The 21,384-nt window shown below is 36.2% G+C and overlaps 3 protein-coding genes across 4 annotated transcripts; 2 read left to right on the forward strand and 1 right to left on the reverse strand.

The window, feature by feature from the left end:
- The first annotated feature begins 821 nt into the window (after positions 1–821).
- Positions 822–15,054, forward strand: LOC120275577 (E3 ubiquitin-protein ligase UPL3). Of its 2 annotated transcripts, XM_039282201.1 has the most exons (18): positions 822–1,485; positions 1,579–1,931; positions 2,030–2,140; positions 2,212–2,328; positions 2,468–2,638; positions 2,727–2,888; positions 5,399–5,647; positions 5,738–5,859; positions 5,970–7,386; positions 8,505–8,600; positions 8,849–10,447; positions 10,529–10,756; positions 10,846–10,950; positions 13,699–13,779; positions 13,856–13,924; positions 14,020–14,148; positions 14,249–14,371; positions 14,468–15,054. In XM_039282201.1, the coding sequence occupies exons 1-18, from the start codon at positions 1,077–1,079 to the stop codon at positions 14,531–14,533; spliced, it is 5,607 nt and encodes a 1,868-aa protein (XP_039138135.1). In that variant the 5' UTR covers positions 822–1,076; the 3' UTR covers positions 14,534–15,054. The 2 variants fall into 2 exon arrangements, with proteins under 2 accessions (XP_039138135.1, XP_039138134.1); XM_039282200.1 differs by having other exon boundaries at positions 822–1,931.
- Positions 15,055–16,346: 1,292 nt separating this feature from the next.
- LOC120276161 lies at positions 16,347–17,708 on the reverse strand. Its single transcript, XM_039282889.1, is given in 2 exon segments — positions 16,347–16,855; positions 17,057–17,708. Coding segments are annotated over 2 exon segments (1,161 nt in total).
- A 1,500-nt stretch (positions 17,709–19,208) lies between these two features.
- On the forward strand, positions 19,209–19,730 carry LOC120276162. Its single transcript, XM_039282890.1, has one exon. It carries the CDS (start codon positions 19,209–19,211, stop codon positions 19,728–19,730), a length of 522 nt encoding a protein of 173 aa, XP_039138824.1.
- Positions 19,731–21,384: the final 1,654 nt, after the last annotated feature.

A 21,384-nucleotide genomic window follows, 5' to 3' on the forward strand; every position in this document is an offset into this window, starting at 1 on the left:
AAATTTTTAAAAAAATCACGTATAATTAGAAAAAAAATATCATAAGTAAAAATATAAAAAACCCCATTAAGAGCGGATACAAACAAGCCATGTACCAAAGAGCGATATAACACATGTGCCTTCCATTTTGTGCATGAATTGGGATTCAAACCTGTCTACTCACCATAAACAAAACACCATATGTATGGGAGTTGATGCCAATAAACAAAATAATTTTTGCCAAAATAAATTTTAAAAAAATAATGTACAATTAAAAAAACAAAATAAAAATAAAATATCAAAAGTAAAATTACAAAAAAACCCCTTAAGAGTGGTTATAAACAAGTCATATTTCAAAGAGTGGATATATCCAGTCTCTACAACACTTACGCCCTCCATCCTTATGTAAAGAAACCAATGCCAATATACTAGACAATTTTTGTCAATATATATACATATATTTAAAATCACTCATAATTTAAAAAAAAAATAAAAATACCATGAGTAAAATTACATAAACACCCCTAAAAAACGGATACAAATAAGCCATAAAACAAATATGCGGAGGAGCCAAGCTCCATAACACTTCCATTTGTGTCCACCATTTCTGCATGAATCAGGGTCCAAACTTGCCTATTCAACAAAAAAAAAATACACCTGGTAAAGAAGCCGATGCCAATAGACTAGTTAATTTATTTTAAAAAATCACTCATGATTAAAAAATAAAAAAATAAAAAAAATAAAAATATCAGAAGTAAAATGACAGAAACACCCCTGAAGACATACCCAAAGCGGCACATGCCACCAAATCCCACCCCTCTCACTCTCTCTCCCTTCGATTCGATCCATCAAACCCTTCCATCTCTCAACTCCTTTTTCCTTTCCATCTCTCCTCTTCTCCTCTCTCTCTCTCTCTCTTTCTCAACTCCCCAATCCCCAATTCCGCAAACCCTAGACCTCCAATCTCCAATCCCTCTCTCCCGATCCGCCATCGCCGCCGCCGCCACCATCGGCTTGATCGCCATGCTCGACGAACTGCCGGATTCCTCCTGATCGCCTTCTCCTCCGAAGGCCTCTTCGGTCTCCCCCTCCTTTGTATGGAAACACGCAGCCGCAAGCGGGCGGAGGCCTCTTCTGCAGCGCCTTCTACTCCCTCATCCTCATCCTCCCGCCCTTCCAAGCGCTCCCGCTCTTTCCCCCCTCCTCTCCCTTCCGTCACCACCCGTTCCCGCTCCGCCGCCATCGTCGCCAACACCACCGCCATGGATTCCTCTGAATCCTCCCCAGCTCCTCGCCGCCGTGGCCCTGCCAGAACTCACCAACCTCCTCCTCCTCCGGCTGATGATTCGTCGTCCAGCAAAGGCAAGGAGCGCGAAACCCCTGAGGGCTCTTCCCGGCCTCGTGCTGATCGCGATCGTGACGCTGAACGCATCCTCGGCCTCAGCTTCGATGGCGGCGGCGGCGGCGGTAATGATGATGACATCGATAGCGAGGGCGGCGCTGGAGGTATCTTCCAACATAACTTCGCTGGTAGCGCCCTTCAGGGCCTTCTTCGCAAACTTGGTGCTGGCCTTGATGACCTCCTCCCCTCCTCGACAGGCGCCCCTTCGTCCTCCTCACACCAGAGCGGGAGGCTCAAGAAGATCTTGACTGGGCTGAGAGCAGATGGCGAGGAAGGACGGCAGGTGGAGGCGCTGACCCAGCTTTGCGAGATGCTTTCCATTGGAACCGAGGAGTCGCTGGGTTCCTTTTCTGTTGACTCCTTTGTTCCTGTTCTTGTGGGACTTCTCAACCATGAGAGCAACCCGGACATTATGTTGCTCGCTGCCCGAGCCCTTACTCACCTCTGTGATGTCTTGCCTTCTTCTTGTGCTGCAGTTGTTCATTATGGTGCTGTTCCATGCTTCTGTGCCCGGCTTCTCACAATTGAATACATGGACTTGGCGGAGCAGGTGATACTCATATAAAAAAATGATAAATTTTTTTTTTCAGATTCAACCGCATTCATTTTTAATTCTATTACCTCAATTGTCATGGTTTGCTTTCTCAGTCTCTACAAGCTTTGAAGAAGATATCACAAGAACATCCCACTGCTTGTCTGCGGGCTGGTGCTCTTATGGCGGTATTGTCCTATCTCGACTTCTTTTCCACTGGTGTTCAGGTACTGAATTTCACTTTAGCTTTTGCATTGCGGTATACTACTTCTGTTTTGTTGAGCTTGGATCATTTCAGCGGGTAGCACTTTCTACTGCTGCAAATATGTGTAAAAAACTCCCATCAGATGCAGCTGATTTTGTGATGGAAGCTGTTCCATTGCTTACAAACCTTCTCAACTATCATGATTCAAAAGTAAGTTCCTCTTTCTGAATACTGTAAATGGCTTCCTTTGTCTTCTAGTTACTTGCAGTTCACTTAGCACACAAATGCCCTTTTTTTTTCCCAGTTTTGAACTTCATGGTAATTCTTCAATGGTTACATTCCATTTCAGGTTCTAGAGCATGCCTCTGTTTGTCTGACTCGTATTGCAGAGGCTTTTGCATCATCACCTGAAAAGTTAGATGAACTCTGTAACCATGGGTTAGTCACACAAGCTGCGGGGCTGATATCTGTTAGTAATACAGGAGGAGGGCAAGCCTCTCTCAGTTCATCTACATACACGGTTTGCACATCCAGACTTTTGAAGTCATTATGCTTTTTTCTAATGCAGGATCTTTCAACTTTAACGTTATTTCTCTTCTTCATGACAGGGTTTAATCCGCCTTCTCTCGACTTGTGCCAGTGGATCCCCATTAGGAGCCAAAACACTTCTACTTCTTGGAATAAGTGGCATCCTTAAGGATATCCTCAGTGGTTCTGGCCTTGTTGCCAGTATTTCTGTTTCACCTACTGTAACAAGGCCGGCAGATCAGGTATTTTGATAAATTTGCTTTAATTTCCATCAATTGGTTCTGGTGATTCGGATGCTCAATTCTTGTATGCCATTAAAGTGGTCCCATATATTCATTATTTTATTTGCTGTCATTATTTCAGTGATATTACTATTAATTGCTTCTGTTTGTTATGATTATTTATCTTGAATATCGTTTTGGAAATGAACTAATCTGCTATGAAGAGGACAATCTCACTTCAATATATTTTGGAAGGCTAGGTCAATAGTAAATTTTAAGATGTGATGGGTAAGATCTACTTTCTTTTTATTTCCTAGAACACTTGACTACAGAATTGAGCTAATCTGCTGTTCCTGTTTCCTGATAAGGATTTGTCTGCCTTTTCATTATTCAGGATTTGTTTGGTGATTACCCAAATCTTGTAGGAATTCTGGTAAAACCATACAGAAACTATCCTATGTTGGTATTTGGTAATCGATGAAACATGGTAGGCTTCCCATTTAATTTGACATAGACATTATTGTGTTGTATTGTAGTCATTTGCCTTTTGATCGCTTTATGATTTCTGTATGGCTTCTCAAGAAAATTTTGGGGATGAACTTATGACACCTAAATCATGGTACTTCTCTATTCTCATAGTTGTAGCTATTCTATCTGATTTTCGGAGAGTTTGCTGGGTGTTGGTTTAAAGTTCGTAATGGAAGTTTAAAAAGATGAAGCAAGTTAAGCTTGAACATGTGCTATTCATTTGCTTAGTTTTCTTTTGGGTTAGATTTTGGAGTTGCTACAACAGATTATGCTAATCATGGCCTTTACACTTTTAAGTGCTCCTTTATCTCTTAAAAATTGATAGATTTCATCAATTACGCATAATGTAGCCCTCCTTTATGCAAGGTGCTGACTTGACAGAGGAAAAATTGTCATCACTGGGTGCATTTGTGTGATTATCTTTGATTGGAAATCTATGTATGCAGTTCAGTACTTTGTGATGTAGTATATGGTCTAGTACCTTCTCCAAGGGTGGTTGTCCCTTCAGTCCAATTCCAAATTGATTTGTGCCAGTGTTATTAAAAGCGCAAAAAGCGCTTGCTTAAGCACCTAGGCGAGACACCATCAAAGAAGCACAACTAAAGGAAAACTAAAAGGAAAATTTCATAAGCGCATTACAAGCAGAAGATTACAACAGAAAGAAAGACAAGGAAATTATGTTTTTATTTTGGATCTTCAATATTTTAGTAGATAATTATCATATTAATTTAAGTTCAATTTTATGTGACTTCAATATTGTTTTCTATATATATACATGTTTTTTTTTTAAAATAGCACTTCATGTCGCTCAGGCGAGTGCCTAGGGTGGTGCTTAGTGCTTTGGGCAATTTACATTCTTATCGCTTCAAGGGCGCCTATTGCTTTTAATTACATTGATTTGTGCTTTCTTGCTCTTAAATTTTGTCAAACTCCTTTGCCTAGTTCTTGTCATGCCCCTAGGCAAACAAGGTTGTGGTGTGGCTCTTTGTAGTTTGCAACATCTATTGTCCTGTGTTATCTATGCTTCCAGTCAATAATGCATCCTTTTGGCTTAACATTATGGCACCAAAATTCCTCTGAACTCTTTCTCTTGAGTGTTGTTGATAATGACATAGAAGATACTTAGAGAGGATGGTAAAATGTACAAATAGAAAATTTATGAGGAGCTGCTTCTTATAGGTCATGGAAATACAAAAAAGCTTTTAGATGTCTTATCACAAGTTGCTCCTCTTGCTTAAGCTATTCATAAACATGGCAAAACAGGTGATTTGAACCTATTGATGAGAGGGAGCCTTGCCATGCAACAGGTTGAGAAAAATCTTTCATTATCTAATGACATGTTAACCATATACCTTAAATAATAGAATATTCAATTTGTTGCGGGCTTATGTACATGTACATATTAATAATTCGAGGTTAATTTTTGTGCCAATTTCATAAATTTCTTTTGCTTTGTATTTGAGTCTTACATTACTCCTGCCATCTATCTGTTTTTTCCCCAATAGGAATTTCTTGAGGATGCTTGGTTTTTGCTTTAATTTGTAACTGCACATTTTAGAATTGTAAGCAGTTTTACCAGGATATATGAATTCAAGTGTCAGATGCTCTTTGATATTTGTATAGTCTATAACCATATCCATGTCTTAGTGATGCTGACTGTAAGTTTTTTATAATTTATTTCATGTCCTTGTCGTTGATATCCAAGCACGGCTTTGATATTTTTGTGTTCATTGTGATTTACTGAGAACTTTGACAAAGTTGGTAAGTATTTGAGGTATATGTGTGTATTAATATGTTGGCTTTGAGTTATTTTAGTGTCCTATGTAATATGTAGTATGTTTCTTATATGCTACATGCTGTTTTTGTGCTTCTGGATTTCTTTCTTTTTTCTTATTTTTAGTTTATTTTTTTGATGTATAATTTTTAAACTATATTTTATTGTCTATTGATATTTAATATTAATATATTAGAATTATGTGACATCTTCCTCCCTAATGACTTAGATTTATGAGATTGTGAATCTTGTGGATGAGCTTCTACCGCCACTGCCTCAAGGAACCATTTCTCTCCCAATCTGCTCAAATATTCTTGTAAAAGGATCAGCAATAAAGAGATCCTGCAGTGGCAGTGGTAATAAGTCGGATGAAGTTAATGGAGCATCGAATGAAGTTTCTGCTCGTGAGAAGTTATTGCATGATCAACCTGAACTTTTGCAGCAGTTTGGGGCAGACCTACTGCCTGTTGTTATACAGGTTTATGCTTTTAATTATAGTTGGTTTGATTTTAGCTGTCCAGCTTTGTGGTTTTATTGCATTTTGACACTTGCTTAATGGTCTAAGCAGGTTTATGGTTCTAGTGTAAGTGGGCCAGTTCGGCATAAATGTCTGTCTGCTATCGGAAAGTTAATGTATTTCAGTACAGCTGATATGATCCAGTCTCTACTTAGTGCTACAAATATATCAAGGTGTTTAAAAGGATTTTTTTTTGCTATAATTGTGGAGGAAGGCTTAATTAAGTGCATTATTTTCATAATATAGTAATATTTTAACATTTTGTTTAATAATGATCTTACAGCTTCTTAGCTGGTGTCTTAGCATGGAAGGATCCTCAAGTATTAATCCCTGCTCTACAAATCGCGGAGATTCTTATGGAGAAGCTTCCTGGAACATTTTCCAAGATGTTTATCAGAGAAGGGGTTGTGCATGCTGTTGATGCACTTATATGCTCGGATTTGTCAAGTTCAGTTCCTTCTCAGGCTTCTGCTGCTGAAAAGGATAATGATACCACACCTGGAACATCTTCACGTTCTCGGCGTTCTCGGCGCCGTGGCAGCACAAACACCGAAAACAGCTTGTTGGATGAATCAAAAGGTGTTGTGTCTGGAAGTGTTAGTACGCCCCCGACTACTATTGAAGTTCCGTCTGCAAATTCTAGTCTCCGTGCCACTGTTAGTGCCTGTGCAAGGGCTTTCAAAGACAAATACTTTCCAGCAGATCCCTTGTCGGCTGATGTTGGAGTAACAGATGATCTACTTCGTCTGAAAAATCTTTGCTCAAAGTTGAATGCTGACGTTGAAGATGTCAAGACAAAAGCTAAGGGTAAATCAAGGGCCTCTAGTGCTTGCTCTTTTGATATCTCCACTGATAATGAGGAGCATTTGAATGATGTTATAAGTGAGATGCTCTTTGAACTCTGTAAAGGAGATGGTGTATCCACATTTGAGTTCATTGGAAGTGGGGTTGTTGTAGCTTTGCTTAATTATTTCTCTTGTGGAACATTTTTGAAGGAGAAAATATCAGAAGCTAACCTCCCCAAGCTTCGTCAGCAGGCACTTCGTAGATATAAATCATTTATTGCAACTGCTTTGCCTGCCAGTGTTAATGGAGGGAAAGAACTGCCAATGACTGTCTTGGTTAAGAAGCTTCAAAATGCTCTATCTTCTTTGGAACGTTTTCCAGTTGTACTCAGCCATTCATCTAGGTCATCTAGTGGAGGTGCACGTCTGTCTTCTGGCCTCAGTGCATTATCCCAACCCTTTAAGCTGCGCCTATGCCGAGCACAAGGTGAAAAATCCCTTCGTGATTATTCTTCAAATATTGTACTCATTGATCCTTTGGCAAGTCTAGCAGCAGTGGAAGAGTTTCTCTGGCCAAGGGTCCAGAGGAGTGAGTCTGGACAAAAGCCTGCTCTGCTGGCTGGGAATTCTGATTCTGGAGCTGCCTCTACTGGTGCTGGTGCTGCAATGCCTGCATCTGCTCCTGCTTCTGGTCGACGTCCTGCTACTAGATCTAGATCATCACTAACCATTGGAGGAGCTCGAAAGGACACTAATGAGGGAAATGCAAGTTCTTCTAAAGGAAAGGGTAAAGCTGTTCTAAAATCTAATGCTGATGAAGCAAAAGGACCTCAGACAAGAAACACTTCTCGTAGAAGAGCATTGTTAGATAAGGACACCAATATGAAACCTGCACATGGCGATTCTACATCGGAGGTATGTTTTGGGCGTTATAATGTAGCTTAGAAGGGTCAACCAAGATAACCTACCTCAGTCATTATCATGTAGCTTAGCAGAATCGTGCAAGATAATCCACTTTCATCACTTAAAATCTTAGGCACCTGCTTGCAAGTTCTCCATCCGGGGCAGTCTCTTGTTGGCAACATATAACATGTTTCTCATGCATTATAAGCTTTGATTGTGTTGGCATCATAGTTATTAAAAGCGCTAGGCGCATTAAGGCACTAAGGGTCCAAATCGCCTAGGCGCGAGTCACAAGCTCAGGAGTGCGACTTTCCGAAGCAAGGTTAAATTTTTTATTTTTTATTTTTAAATTTATAATAAAATCAAAGTGTAAAGTTCAAATTTTGATAAAACATGCATAGAACAAAATAGCATATTATTAGCATAGCAGAAAATCAACAACTACTAGTCTGCCACTACTAAAACGTACTATTACCTTAAGAGATCCTAATTGCTATCAAGTTCAATAGCTTCATCATTGTCATCACTATTCTCCCATTCATTCTCATATTCATCCTCTCATCTTAATATTCCTCTCATACTTATCATCGCTAATGGCTCATATTTATCTAGCTCTTAAAAACTAAAAAAAACTCTTTTTGTTTTTAACGGTTGATATTTAATTTGATAGTCATCTAATGGCTTATTTCTCTAGCTCTCAAATCGCCTTGAGCCTTTGCAAGGCGTGCGCCTTAGGGTGGCTCTTTAATGTTATGCGCCTTCAAGGCGACAAAGGCATTTAGGTTGGAGCCTAGGGGGCCTTGTGCCTCTGTTGCACTTTTAATAACTATGGTTGGCATTATATGTATGTATTATAGTGAAAGTAACTTGTTAGCTGTCTTATTTATTTATTTATTTTATTGCATCATCTTTGGTGGATGGATAATTGGATTGCTGCTGTGGAATTTACTGTGGGTTTCATGTGTTGGAGCTTGCAAATGCTACTCATCTAAAAATTCTGGATTATTGCACCAGGAACCTTGATTTCTTAAACAAATTCGTATATTATCGGTTGTCTGTTTGATATCTGCTAATTTGGTTGTTGGAAAGTCATTTGTTTCTTTATAAATGGCATTGTTTTTTCAATACAGGATGAGGAATTGGATGTATCTCCAGCGGAAATTGATGAGGCTTTGGTGATTGAAGAGGATGATGTTTCAGAGGATGAAGATGATGATCATGATGAGGTGGTTGGCTATCTATATTCTTTTATCACTAATAAGTTGATTGATTTTGTTTATCAGTTTTCATTATGTATTAAAAATAAATGTTATAATTATACTTCAGTTCTGCGTTGCATGTTTGAATTTTTTTTTTTATTCCATTGCAATATAGTTCAAATTTATTGGATTTTAGAAATTTTGTATTTATTTTAATATTAGACAGTCTCGTCTTTTTTCTTTTAATATGATTGCTGCAACTGCTATTATTTCAGGTTTTAAGGGATGAATCTCTTCCTGTTTGTGTACCTGAGAAGGTTCATGATGTAAAATTGGGAGATTCAGCGGATGATGCTGCTGTTGCTTCTTCTGCAAATGATAGTCAAGTGCAACCTTCATCTGGTTCCATTAATAGGACTGCTGCTACCAGAGGCCAAGACACTGAGTTTAGAAGTGGAAATGCTTTTGGTTCAAGGGGTGCCATGTCATTTGCAGCGGCTGCCATGGCTGGACTTGCATCTGTAAGTGGCAGAGGTATCAGAGGTGGGCGAGACCGCCGAGGATTTCCCACTGGTGCCAGTATCAATGATCATTATAATAAATTAATATTTACCTCTGGTGGAAAGCAGCTTAGCAAACACTTGACCATATATCAGGCTATTCAACGTCAGCTTGTGCTTGATGAAGATGATGATGACAGATATAATGGTTCTGACTTTGTGGCCAGTGATGGTAGTAGGCTTTGGAGTGATGTTTTCACTATCACTTACCAAAAGGTAGATACCCAGCCTGATAGGGTTGCTGCTGGAGGTTCAAATTCTGTCACTGCTAAATCTTCCAAATCAACTTCTGCTTCCAATTCTGGTGATGGCAGTGATAGTCGATTGCAGCAGATGTCCCTTCTTGATAGCATTCTACAAGGAGAACTTACCTGTGATCTTGAAAAATCAAACCCCACCTACAATATTTTGGCATTATTACGAGTCTTGGAGGGGCTTAATCAGCTGGCTCCTCGCTTAAGGGTGCAAGCAGTGTCTGATGATTTTGCAGAAGGGAAGATTTCAACTCTAGATGATCTTTATAAAGCTGGAGCAGGAGTTCCTCGAGAGGAGTTTGTCAATAGCAAGTTAACTCCTAAACTGGCTCGACAAATTCAAGATGCTCTTGCATTGTGCAGCGGAAGTCTCCCTTCATGGTGTTACCAGATGACTAAAGCATGCCCTTTCTTGTTTCCCTTTGAAACAAGAAGGCAATATTTTTACTCAACTGCTTTTGGTATATCTCGTGCATTGCATCGGCTACAACAGCAACAAGGTGCTGACAGTCATTCTGCAAATGAGAGAGAGGTTCGAGTTGGCCGATTGCAGCGACAAAAGGTTCGTGTTTCTAGAAACCGGATTCTGGAGTCTGCTCTGAAAGTTATGGAGATGTATTCTAGCCAAAAGGCTGTTCTTGAAGTTGAATATTTTGGTGAGGTAGGAACTGGATTAGGTCCAACCTTGGAGTTCTATACTCTCTTAAGCCATGATCTGCAAAAGGTTGGACTTGGAATGTGGAGATCCAATGCTACATTGGATAATACATCAATGCATATTGATGGGGATGAGCTGAAAGATGGAAATAGTGATGAGATTTTGGGTGAGAAAAAGCCTAGATCTGATCTGGCTTTTGGAAGTAATAATCATATTCAAGCTCCACTTGGGTTGTTCCCCCGCCCTTTGTCTCCTAATACAGAGGTTTCTGAAGGTAGCCAGTTCTCTAAAGTCATTGAATATTTCCGCCTTGCTGGGCGAGTGATGGCGAAAGCTCTACAAGATGGACGGCTATTGGACTTGCCTCTTTCACCTGCATTTTACAAACTTATGCTGGGCTATGTAAGTTCTTGAGATTTAACTCTTATTAGCTTTTTAGGCTTACAATTTGCTTGACATATAACCTATTGGGATTTGCTGTAGGAACTTGATTTACATGACATTCTTGCATTTGATTCTGAGTTCGGAAAGATTTTGCAAGAAATGCAAGTCCTTGTCAATCGGAAAAAATCTTTAGAAGCTATGGCTGACTATAGTGAGAAGGCAGTTGCTGATTTACGCTTCCGTGGTGCTGCTATTGAGGATCTATGCCTGGATTTTACACTCCCTGGCTATCCTGATTACCTTCTTAACGAAGGAGAAGGCACACTGGTATGAAATAGAAATCTATGTCTCTTTTTGTTTTGGCTCCTAATGTTTTGCTTGTAGTTTGCTTAGTTGCTTGACACTGTCTTGTGCAGGTTGATATTGACAATTTGGAAGAGTATATTTCTTTGGTCGTTGATGCAACTGTGAAGACTGGAATTACACGACAGATGGATGCTTTTAGAGCAGGTTTTAACCAGGTATTTTTTGTTGTTCGTTAAAGATGTTTTTACCAGTACTTATTCTCTACTTTAATCCATCTGGGTAATTAACCATTAATGGTAGAGGTTTGATAACATATTGGTGCTTCACAATCATGCTCATGCTTTTGAAAGAACTGGTGAACAGAATTGTCTGATTATCATTATTTATTATCAAGCATTACTTGCAGGTCTTAGTTCCTCTCAAAAGTTTTACTTTTATCAATGGTCACATCACGACAACTGTGTTAGAGTTCAACTATTATTATAACATATAAGCACTCAGATCTATACAATTCAGGTTGCTTAACAAGAGATACATGCTGTGAAATCACCGACATTACCACAATAAAGGTTTAAGGTTTATTTAATTGTCTTTTAAGGTACAGAATGGTTTATCTCAGGTCTAGCTAAATAGGGCAAGTGCTGGAAATAGCCAACTGGTCAAACTTTGTTAGTTCAATTTAATCCTAATCCAACAATTTCTGATGGGTTTGGAGTTTCTATTGGCCAATTCTACTATAACATTTCACATTTCTTATCTACTCCAACAGGCAATTTATGCCTTCGTAACTGCCTAAGCATGCCTTTGACAGGTTTTATCATTAGCATAGGTGAATTTTCCCTATTAATTGATCAGTTTTGCTAATTTGACCAATTTTACATTAGTTTGCTTATCAGCATTGAACTCTTAATAATTGTGATAATCAACCTCTGATTTTGACCATGTGGATAATTATTGTAGGGTTGTTTCTGTAATTAATGTTTCGATTTTGCAAGTATCTGGTTGGTCGGTATGTGCTAACTGTTTCCAAATATTTTCTTTTTGTGATGTGGACTTATCTTGACTGAGCATGTTTATGCAAGTAGTTTTTTAATCTTTCTCAAAACTATAGATCAAGCAGCCAAACAAATTGCTGCAGAGTTAACTCTGGTTTAAACCATTACTGTATCTGATTTATTGTGGTAGTCAATTATTGGATTGACCATTTTAATGCAGGTTCATTTGAGAATTAGATGATTAACTTTCATAAATTAACTATCAGTTATTTTTGTTTCTAATCAACTGATTTACATGAATTGTTTTGTGAGTCATAATTTTGTTTGTTATATAATTAATTATCGTAATGATATATCTATGCTTGGTTTATATGGGCTTTTGGTCCTTGAGAGAGCTATGTGGATAGGAAGGAATTATGTAGTGGACCTCAACTAGTTAGGATGAATAGCTGGTTGTTGGTGTTGGTGTTGGTGTTGGATATAATTTGTCTAGCTTTATCTGTGTAGTTAGTCACTAATTTGGAGAATTTATTTTTTAATTTTCAATTTTGCTTTGTTGTTAGAATATCATTTTTTTTTAAATGGCATTGTCCCTCTCTTAGTCAATTAAGAAGGCAGGGGTAATTGGAATACGGGAATTCCTGGTGTTTCCCTGAGTGGGTGAGGGAGGTGGATATTGTGATTTGAAGGCCTCTGTCTAACAATGTACATCTAAAGATTTAATGGTCCCTGGAATTGTATATAAAACCAGTTTACTCTTAGTGTTATTGTGCACATGTAATTGCTAGAAGCATGGTATGCTAGCTTGAGCTTCAGATAGCCACAGGCTGCCAATCGATTGCATTAATTTCCCTTATTTATGCAATATATGTCCTTGGTCTGCATTTGTGAATCCATTAACCTGCACATGTAGACCAGCCTCTGTATGCAGTTGGTTGATTTGACTGAATGCAAATATTTTTTTGAATTTTAAAAGAATAGTTAAATAAAGAAGCGGTCAAGTCAGGAAGAGGAAATGGGATTCCATTTCTTTGTTTATAAGCTGAATTTTTCAGTGTCCTTTATATATTAATTTGTGCTGAAGGACTACTACTATTACAATTAGTCCTACCTATTGTACATAGTAGTAGTCCCATCCTAAAAATAATCTTATGACAATTTGCCTGATTCACCTGGACTACATCCAACTAAGTTCTTGGTGTTAGCCATTTCAGAGGAGTGTTTGTAGATGATTCCAGAGTCATTTGATCAGTTCACAATTAACATTATTGCCCAATTAATGCACGGTGCCATCCTAAAAACTAATCTTATGTCATACTAAATACGTAAGAACTAATGTCTCATCTGACTCAGTCTTCTCTCCAGGACAATTTGCCTGATTCACCTTGACTACATCTAACTAAGTTCTTGATGTTAGCCACTTCAGAGAAGTGTTTGTAGATGATTCCAGACTCATTTGATCAGTTCACAAAATGTTGGTTATGGATTTGGTGGTCGTTTGCTACCCAAAAGATTTTACATTCTTCCCGATTCAAATGGTCAATGGATAATTAAATAGCAAGTTTGATATGAAGGTTATTGGCATGCGTGCGTACATGGGTCCTCCCTCTGCTAGTTGCATCATTTTGTGCAAAGATGTTTGTCTTTATTCAGATAATTTAATATTTGTTAAATCAAAGCAATTTATGCTGAAGACCTTACATCTTATTGTATATATGAAATCTTTAAAATTTGTGTTACTTAGAATGTCTTCTTAATATATTAATTTTCTTTTTTAAAGTGTGTGCTTGTTTTATATAGAAGTCTATCCGTGCATTATGTCATTGTGAAGCATTGGTAGCCGAGCAATTTGCTTTTGCATCATTATATCTTTATGAAAAAACTGATTTGTAGAGCTGGTGGATTTTAGGGTCTCTGATGACACTGGAGATCTCAATTTTTAACTATTCTGAATCCAAATCTTTGCAGGTCTTCGACATCACTACTCTTCAGATATTTTCTCCACAAGAGCTAGATTACCTACTTTGTGGTCGTAGGGAGTTGTGGGAGGTAATGTATTATTATATTCATTTTGCTACCTTACACAATCTATTCCATTTGTGTTCATTGTTGCTATGTTCTGCAGCCTGATTCACTGGTTGACCATATCAAATTCGATCATGGATACACTGCTAAAAGCCCTGCTATCATCAATGTACGGATCTTCCCTACTCGTAGAGTTTATATATTAATTAGCAGTACTTTTTTTCTTAAAATTTTATTTAGCTGACTATCCTTTTATTTACACAGCTACTGGAAATCATGGGAGAATTTAGCCCAGAGCAACAGCATGCTTTCTGCCAATTTGTAACCGGTGCCCCTAGACTTCCACCTGGTGGTCTTGCCGCATTGAATCCAAAACTAACCATTGTCAGGAAGGTGAGTTTACCTCAAAGACACAATTCCTTACTTGTTTGAAGATGTTTGAACAACTCCCATGAACTCATCTTCATGTTTAATTTAATTTTATCTTTGCCAGCATTCATCAACTGCCTCAAACATTGCTTCAAATGGCGCTGTGACCTCAGAATCAGCAGATGATGACTTGCCGAGTGTTATGACTTGCGCTAATTACCTCAAACTGCCTCCATACTCAACAAAGGTTTGTCTTCTGCCATTTAATCTCTCTTTTCCCTGACATTTTTACTTACAGTTTTTTTTTTTTTCCATTTATATGATGAGATCTATATTCCTGTAGGATATCATGTACAAGAAACTTCTTTATGCGATCTCCGAAGGCCAGGGATCATTTGATCTGTCATAATTTCAACACTAACTATCCTGCTCAATCTTTGCCCTCATTTTCTACAACCCGGTAAAGCGCTACATATATATATATATATACCTACCAACCAGTGAGTGCAATTGAATCTGGTTAAATTTCTTCGTCAGGGGTTTTCGAAAAAGCGGCATTCTGTTTTTGATCCTGTACATTCTCATTATATCCTTTGTAGGCGCAAACTTTTATTTCTTACCATAAAAAAAAAAAATTCAAGGGGTTTTCCATTTTCATTTTGACCATCAATAATATTAGGCGTACGGTATTGTAGTAGTATTGGCCAATCCTTATTACTATAATTGCTTTCCAATAGATCATTGCTCTGAAATGCGAGTCTGTCCTACCCCTCCTCCCAACTCTTTGTAAATAAAGGATGCTTTCTTATTATGACGTCACTATATATATATATATATATCGAATGTATCATTGACTGAGGAATGCTGGGAGGAAATAAATTCTTTGTATTTTTATGCTTGCAAGTGAAGCATTAAAACAGTTATAATTTACCCCCACTTCTTTGTATGTTCCTAATGCATGTTCATCTCATAAATTCTTGATTTTGGTTTTTTTTTTTAAATTTTAATTTTATTTTAACCTTTCATGTTATTTTTACTATCCGTTGAATTTAGATTTTCGTGTCAGGAGATGTGCATTTTGTGAATTTTCAGAAAAAAAAACATTGCATTTAAAATAATGGTTTTATTTGTTATTTTGAAAATTATATTAGTGGGGACATAATTTGTTGACAGGGCGATGTAAAGACGAGTATTATGTTCAATACAAAAATGATTCTCTATGTTTACATTATTTAAAGGTAAATACAAGAAGAATTTACAATATTTAAAGGTAAATACAATAAGAAAATTTACTTCATTAAACCTCAATTGATTTTTTTTTTTTAATGCATATAACCGAGAAGAAATTTTATTATTTCCGACTAAGTTTTCGAATAATTTTCTTACATGCATGATGTCTTTTTTAAACCCATGTGAAAAATATATTGATCGAGTTTGTAGTATTATTTATGATGGTATCTTTTGATGTATGAACAATTTTTGATGTGGGAGGGAGTAGACATGCATTACTTGAATCTTAGTAAAGATTTTAATGTCAATCTTTAGACGGGAGAGGATAAAGACCGTCTAAATCTACTCATCTAAAGTTAATGAAATACTCTAGGAGGAGAGCCTAGGATCATTCTAAACTATAAGTTAATGGTTCTGTACTAGTGTATGGGCTATAATCCTCATATTTATTTCTAATTTCTTATAGAATCTGGTATAATAAATCTAACTGGTAATATAAATTTAAGTTACTTTGTAAATCTTCTTCTAATATATATTGAACATATTTGTAAAGGTAAATATCTCTAATATAATCATGTAGCTCTACTAAGGCCATCTCCAACCCAAAACTCTATATTTGACGCTTCAGTACATAAAAATACAGCTTCTATAGTAAAAGTTTTTCCAACCACCATTTCTATTTTTAACTTTAAAATAGAATATTCTAAGAATATTTTTCTCACTTCACACTTTTATATTCATACTATTAATAAATTTAATCATCTTTAATTTATCACTTTTAACCATTGAATTTAAATATTATATTATTTAAAATATAAATTTTATTTTTATATTTTTTATAAATATTTATTAAATATAAAATATGATTGATAAACTACAATTATAAATACAAACATTACATTACATTAATTACTTAATAAAAACATAATATACAAACAAGCACCATCAGTTAAAACAACACATTATTAAAACCTAAAGTAGCACACAAGCTTTTAATTATCTTCGTTATTTGCATAGCGCAACCACAAATGTTCAATCAATGCATTGCAAAGTGCAATATGAGCGTCTTTGTCCTTAATTTGCCTATAACGATCAAGAAATTGTTCAAATCGAGCATCTTCATCTTGTACCAATTCAACTACTGGGGTTGGCACTTCACTTACATCCACGATTGGTGCATTGAGATCTTGTTCATCCTCGACTATCATGTTGTGCATAATAATGCATACAGTCATTATGTCGTTTAAGATAATTTTCCTCCAAAATCGTGCTGGTCCTGCCACAATTGCAAAACGAGATTGTAGAACACCAAATGCCCTCTCGACGTCTTTTCTGCATGCTTCTTGTCTCATTGAAAAATATTTTTTCTTCGGAGTTCGTGGTTGATGAATAGTTTGTACAATAGTAGACCATTTTGGACATATGTTATCAGCTAAATAATATCCCATATGGTACTCATTTGCTTGAATAACGTAATGAGCAGGATGAGCAATACCTTGTGCTAGGTTGGAGAACAAATTCGAAGACTCCAAAATATTTATGTCATTGTTGGTGCCTGGTATAGCAAAATAAGCGTGCCATATCCAAAGATCACAGTCAGCTACTGCTTCAAGAATAATGGTTGGACATCCATACCTTCCTCTATATTGTCCAGCCTATGATGTGGGACAATTTCTCCACTTCCAATGCATACAATCCAAACTTCCTAACATTCCTAGAAAGCCACGTTGTTCTCCAATGTGTAAGAGTCTTGCAATATCATTAGCATTAGGTGATCTAAAATATTGCCCAGCGAAAATTTCTACGATGGCTCGACAAAATCTTTTGAAGCTTTCAATTGCAGTTGATTCACCGATTTTGATATATTCGTCTGTAGCATCAGCAAGTAAACCATATGCCAACATTCGAAAAACAACAGTAATTTTTTGTAAACTAGATAACCCAGGTCGACCTAGACCATCACAGCATTGTTGGAAGTAACTATCATGGTCCTTAACTGCCTCAACAATGCAAAGAAACAAACTTCGTGACATCCGATATCTTCGGTGAAACATTTCAGCATTGTATCATGGATTCTCCTAAAAATAATCATTCCACAAATTGCGATTTGCTTCTTCACAGTTACGATTGATAACAACATGCCCTGGAATAGAGCCACCATGGGAGCAACGATTGTTCAGATGAGTAAGGGTTAACTCTGATATCATGTTATTATTTTGAATAACAAAATGCATTGCATCTTCTTCCACTGAAAATAGATCATACATCCATAACATATTGTCATCATCATCTGAAGATGATGATGGCAATATGTTATTTTCAGTATTTGAAGTTTCTCCAATGTTGTAATTCATTTTGAGTATATGTTTATGGGTCTATGAATGGAAAGAATAATAAAAGGGTCAATTTATAAGAATTGGGGACATTATTCAATTCTCTTATCTTCTGGCATTGGGAAGTGTGACAAGATAGGGCTTGGTAAGATGATATCAAATCCAACAATGTCGATGCAGATGAAATCCATCCGACGGTTGCTAAGAAGATAAGGTGCCACGTTATTCAATCTCATATCTTGTGGCATTGGGAAGTGTGATAAGATAGCGTTTGGTAAGATGATATCAAATCCAGCGGTGTCGATTCAGATGAAATCCATCCGACGGTTGCTAAGAAGATAAGGTGGCATGTTATTCAATCTCTTATCTTCTGGCTTTGGGAAATGTGACAAGATAGGGTTTGGTAAGATGATATCAAATCCAACGGTGTCGATGCAGATGAAATCCATCCGACGGTTGCTAAGAAGATAAGGTGGTACGTTATTCAATCTCTTATTTTCTGGCATTGGGAAGTGTGACAAGATAGCGTTTGGTAAGATGATATCAAATCCAACGGTGTCGATGCAGATGAAATCCATCCGACGGTTGCCAAGAAGATAAGGTGACACGTTATTCAATCTCATATCTTGTGGCATTTGGAAGTGTGATAAGATAGCGTTTAGTAAGATGATATCAAATCCAATGATGTCGATGCAGATGAAATCCATCCGACGATTGCTAAGAAGATAAGGTAGCACGTTATTCAATCTCTTATCTTCCTGCATTGGGAAGTGTGACATGATAAGGTTTGGTAAGATGATATCAAATCCAACGGTATCGATGCAGGTGAAATCCATCCGACGGTTGCTAAGAAGATAAGGTGGCACGTTATTCTATCTCTTATCTTCTGGCATTGGGATGTGTGACACAATAGGTTTTGGTAAGATGATATCAAATCCAACGGTGTCGATGCAGATGAAATCCATCCGAAGGTTGCTAAGAAAATAAGGTGGCACATTATTCAATCTCTTATCTTTTGGCATTGGGAAGTGTGACACGATAGGGTTTGGTAAGATGATATCAAATATTATGTTGCCTATATAAATAACTTCAGGTTATTTCTCATTTCAACCAATAATATAAAAAAAATCTCACTTTCATTGTAATCCAAGAAAAATGTCTAAACAATCTCATAGTGCGGGGTACTCTCCTTATGAAGATGTCCATCTCTGTGAAACTTACATAGAAATGACTCAAGACCCCATCATTGGTACTAACTAGTCTTTAGAGAAATTATGGTCTTGAGTGGATGAGAAATACAATTTGACAAGAGACAAATCTTGGGTGGAACGTTCTGCTCAGTCTTTACAGTGCAGGATGTAGACAATAGAAAGCAGTGAAGAAATTGAACGGATGTATTCGACAAGTGAAAAATTTAAATCCGAGTGGTGCATCAGATGAAGATATTGTAAGTATTTTATATATTTTGTTCTTCATAAATTTATATTTTTACAAATATATAATTCAGAACATCCTTTATAGATGAATCGAGCAAAGAGAATGCTTTTGGACGATCCTAACTATAAGAAAGGGTTCAAGTTTGATCATGTGTGGCATATTGTGAGGAACTTTGAGAAGTTTAAAGATAATGTTATTCCATCTAGACAAATTAATAGAAAGCATGGATTTGACTATGTATCATCAGAATCTGAAAATCCCACGCCAGAATCGCAAGCACCAGAATCTCCTGGACTTTCTCAATTTTCTCCTAACTTAGACAATAGTGTTGGTGGCTCACCTTCTGAACTCCCAATCGGACAGAAGAAAGCCAAATTGAAGAAAAAAATGGATGACAAAGTAGCATCTTCTATTAGTCGTTTAAAAGATGATAACTCCAAGATAATGGAGAAGTTAGAGAAGACTAATGCAGATCGCCAAATGTTCTTACAAATGCAGAACAAAAATCTTGCTTTTCAACAAATGAGATATGAGGACAAAATTTTGATGCGAGACTTGAATTCTATAGCTGATCCAAATATTCGTGCTTGTATACAAGCACAATAACAAGAAATTTTATAGAAAAGAGGACATTATCAACAATCACCCCTTTTCTGGATCCAACATGTTTAATGATATCTTTAGCAATATTGGTGGAAGTGGCGATAACATGCCAGATTATTAGACCCATCTACTTTAGCTTCATTAGTTATATTTTGAGTGTTATGGTTTTTTTTTTCTTATTGCTATATTTTATAAATCTATGTTATGACTATTTTCTATGTTTTTATTTTATTGTTCGTGTAATTTTCGTTAATTTTAATGAAGTTATATTTTGTGTATTATTTTTGTTAATTTTTTATTTTTTATTAATTAAAAAATACAAATAATTTAATTAAAATATTAAATTTTAAATATAAAATTTATAAAAAAAAGAAAAAATAATAATAAAAAAGAATAAAATAAACTAAAAATTAAAACTGAAAAACAAGAAAAGAATAAAAAAGATAAAAAATAAAAAAGAAAAACTTAAAAACCAAAAAAGATAAAAAAAGATAAATAATAAACTGAAAATTAAAAATGAAAAAAATAAAAAAAAGAAACTGAAAATTTAAACTGAAAAACTAAAAAAGATAAATAATAAACTGAAAATTAAAAATGAAAAATAAAAAAAATAAATTGAAAATTAAAACTAAAAAAGTAAAAAAAAAAAACTGAAAATTAAAACTGAAAAAAAGAAAAATAAACTGAAGAAAACAATAAAAAAGAGAAAAAAATAAACTCAAAATTAAAACTAAAAAAATAATTTAAAAAATAAATAGCGTTGCTATAGTGACGCGCAACAAGTTGCGCGTCACTATAGCATTTCCCAGATTTGGCGCTAGATTGGAGCAAATCCTGTGTCAAATCTGGTTAAAACACCAAATTTGGTTAAGGGTTGGAGAAGCCCTAAAGACATTATTAAACTACTGAATTAAAATCTAAAGATAATTACTGAATTAAATTCTAAAGATAATCTTAATAGTTCCATGGATTATTGCCGTAGTGAAACCCAAGGGAACTTATAATAATATCTACTTTCCTTACTAAATTATATATAATAGAAACTGAATTTAAATCTACTGATAGTGCTAAAAACTTTTCTAAGTCTACTTGTACAACTACTATAGAAAATAAAATAAAATGAGTCATAATTTAAAAATTCCTTACTCAGTGCTCAGAAGACTTCTTATTAAAATAATCCTTGTCTTTCTTTCATCTTTCCTTTGTTCATCCTTACCTCTAATATTAGCTCCTCATGTTACCAAGCAATAGCTATTCCCCTGTTGTTCTAGATGGGTAGGATAACTAATTATTATATTATCCTCTTGGCATTATACCTACGCTACTTATTCCCCTTCACACGCCTTCCTTGCCTTCAATGGGTACATATTTGCCGGTCCTTTAGCCTTGAGGATACATAATAAAAAGAAATCATACCTAATGGTTTTGCCGAACAAGGTACCAAGCATGTTTGCCCTTCACTGCGATGGAGTTAGCTATCTTCATCATTCTCTGGCTAGAATGATTAGAGGAATCCCATACTGGCCACAAACCCTATCAAGGATTACTTTAACAGAATCTTCCTTTCCCTTTCGTGAAGGAGGTTTAAACTATCATATAACAGTAATCAAAAGAAATTTCTTAAAAAACTACAACTACTGCTACTACTACTTCTATT

This window comes from Dioscorea cayenensis, chromosome 14 (genome assembly GCF_009730915.1).
Source record: "Dioscorea cayenensis subsp. rotundata cultivar TDr96_F1 chromosome 14, TDr96_F1_v2_PseudoChromosome.rev07_lg8_w22 25.fasta, whole genome shotgun sequence".
Lineage (NCBI taxonomy): Eukaryota > Viridiplantae > Streptophyta > Magnoliopsida > Dioscoreales > Dioscoreaceae > Dioscorea > Dioscorea cayenensis.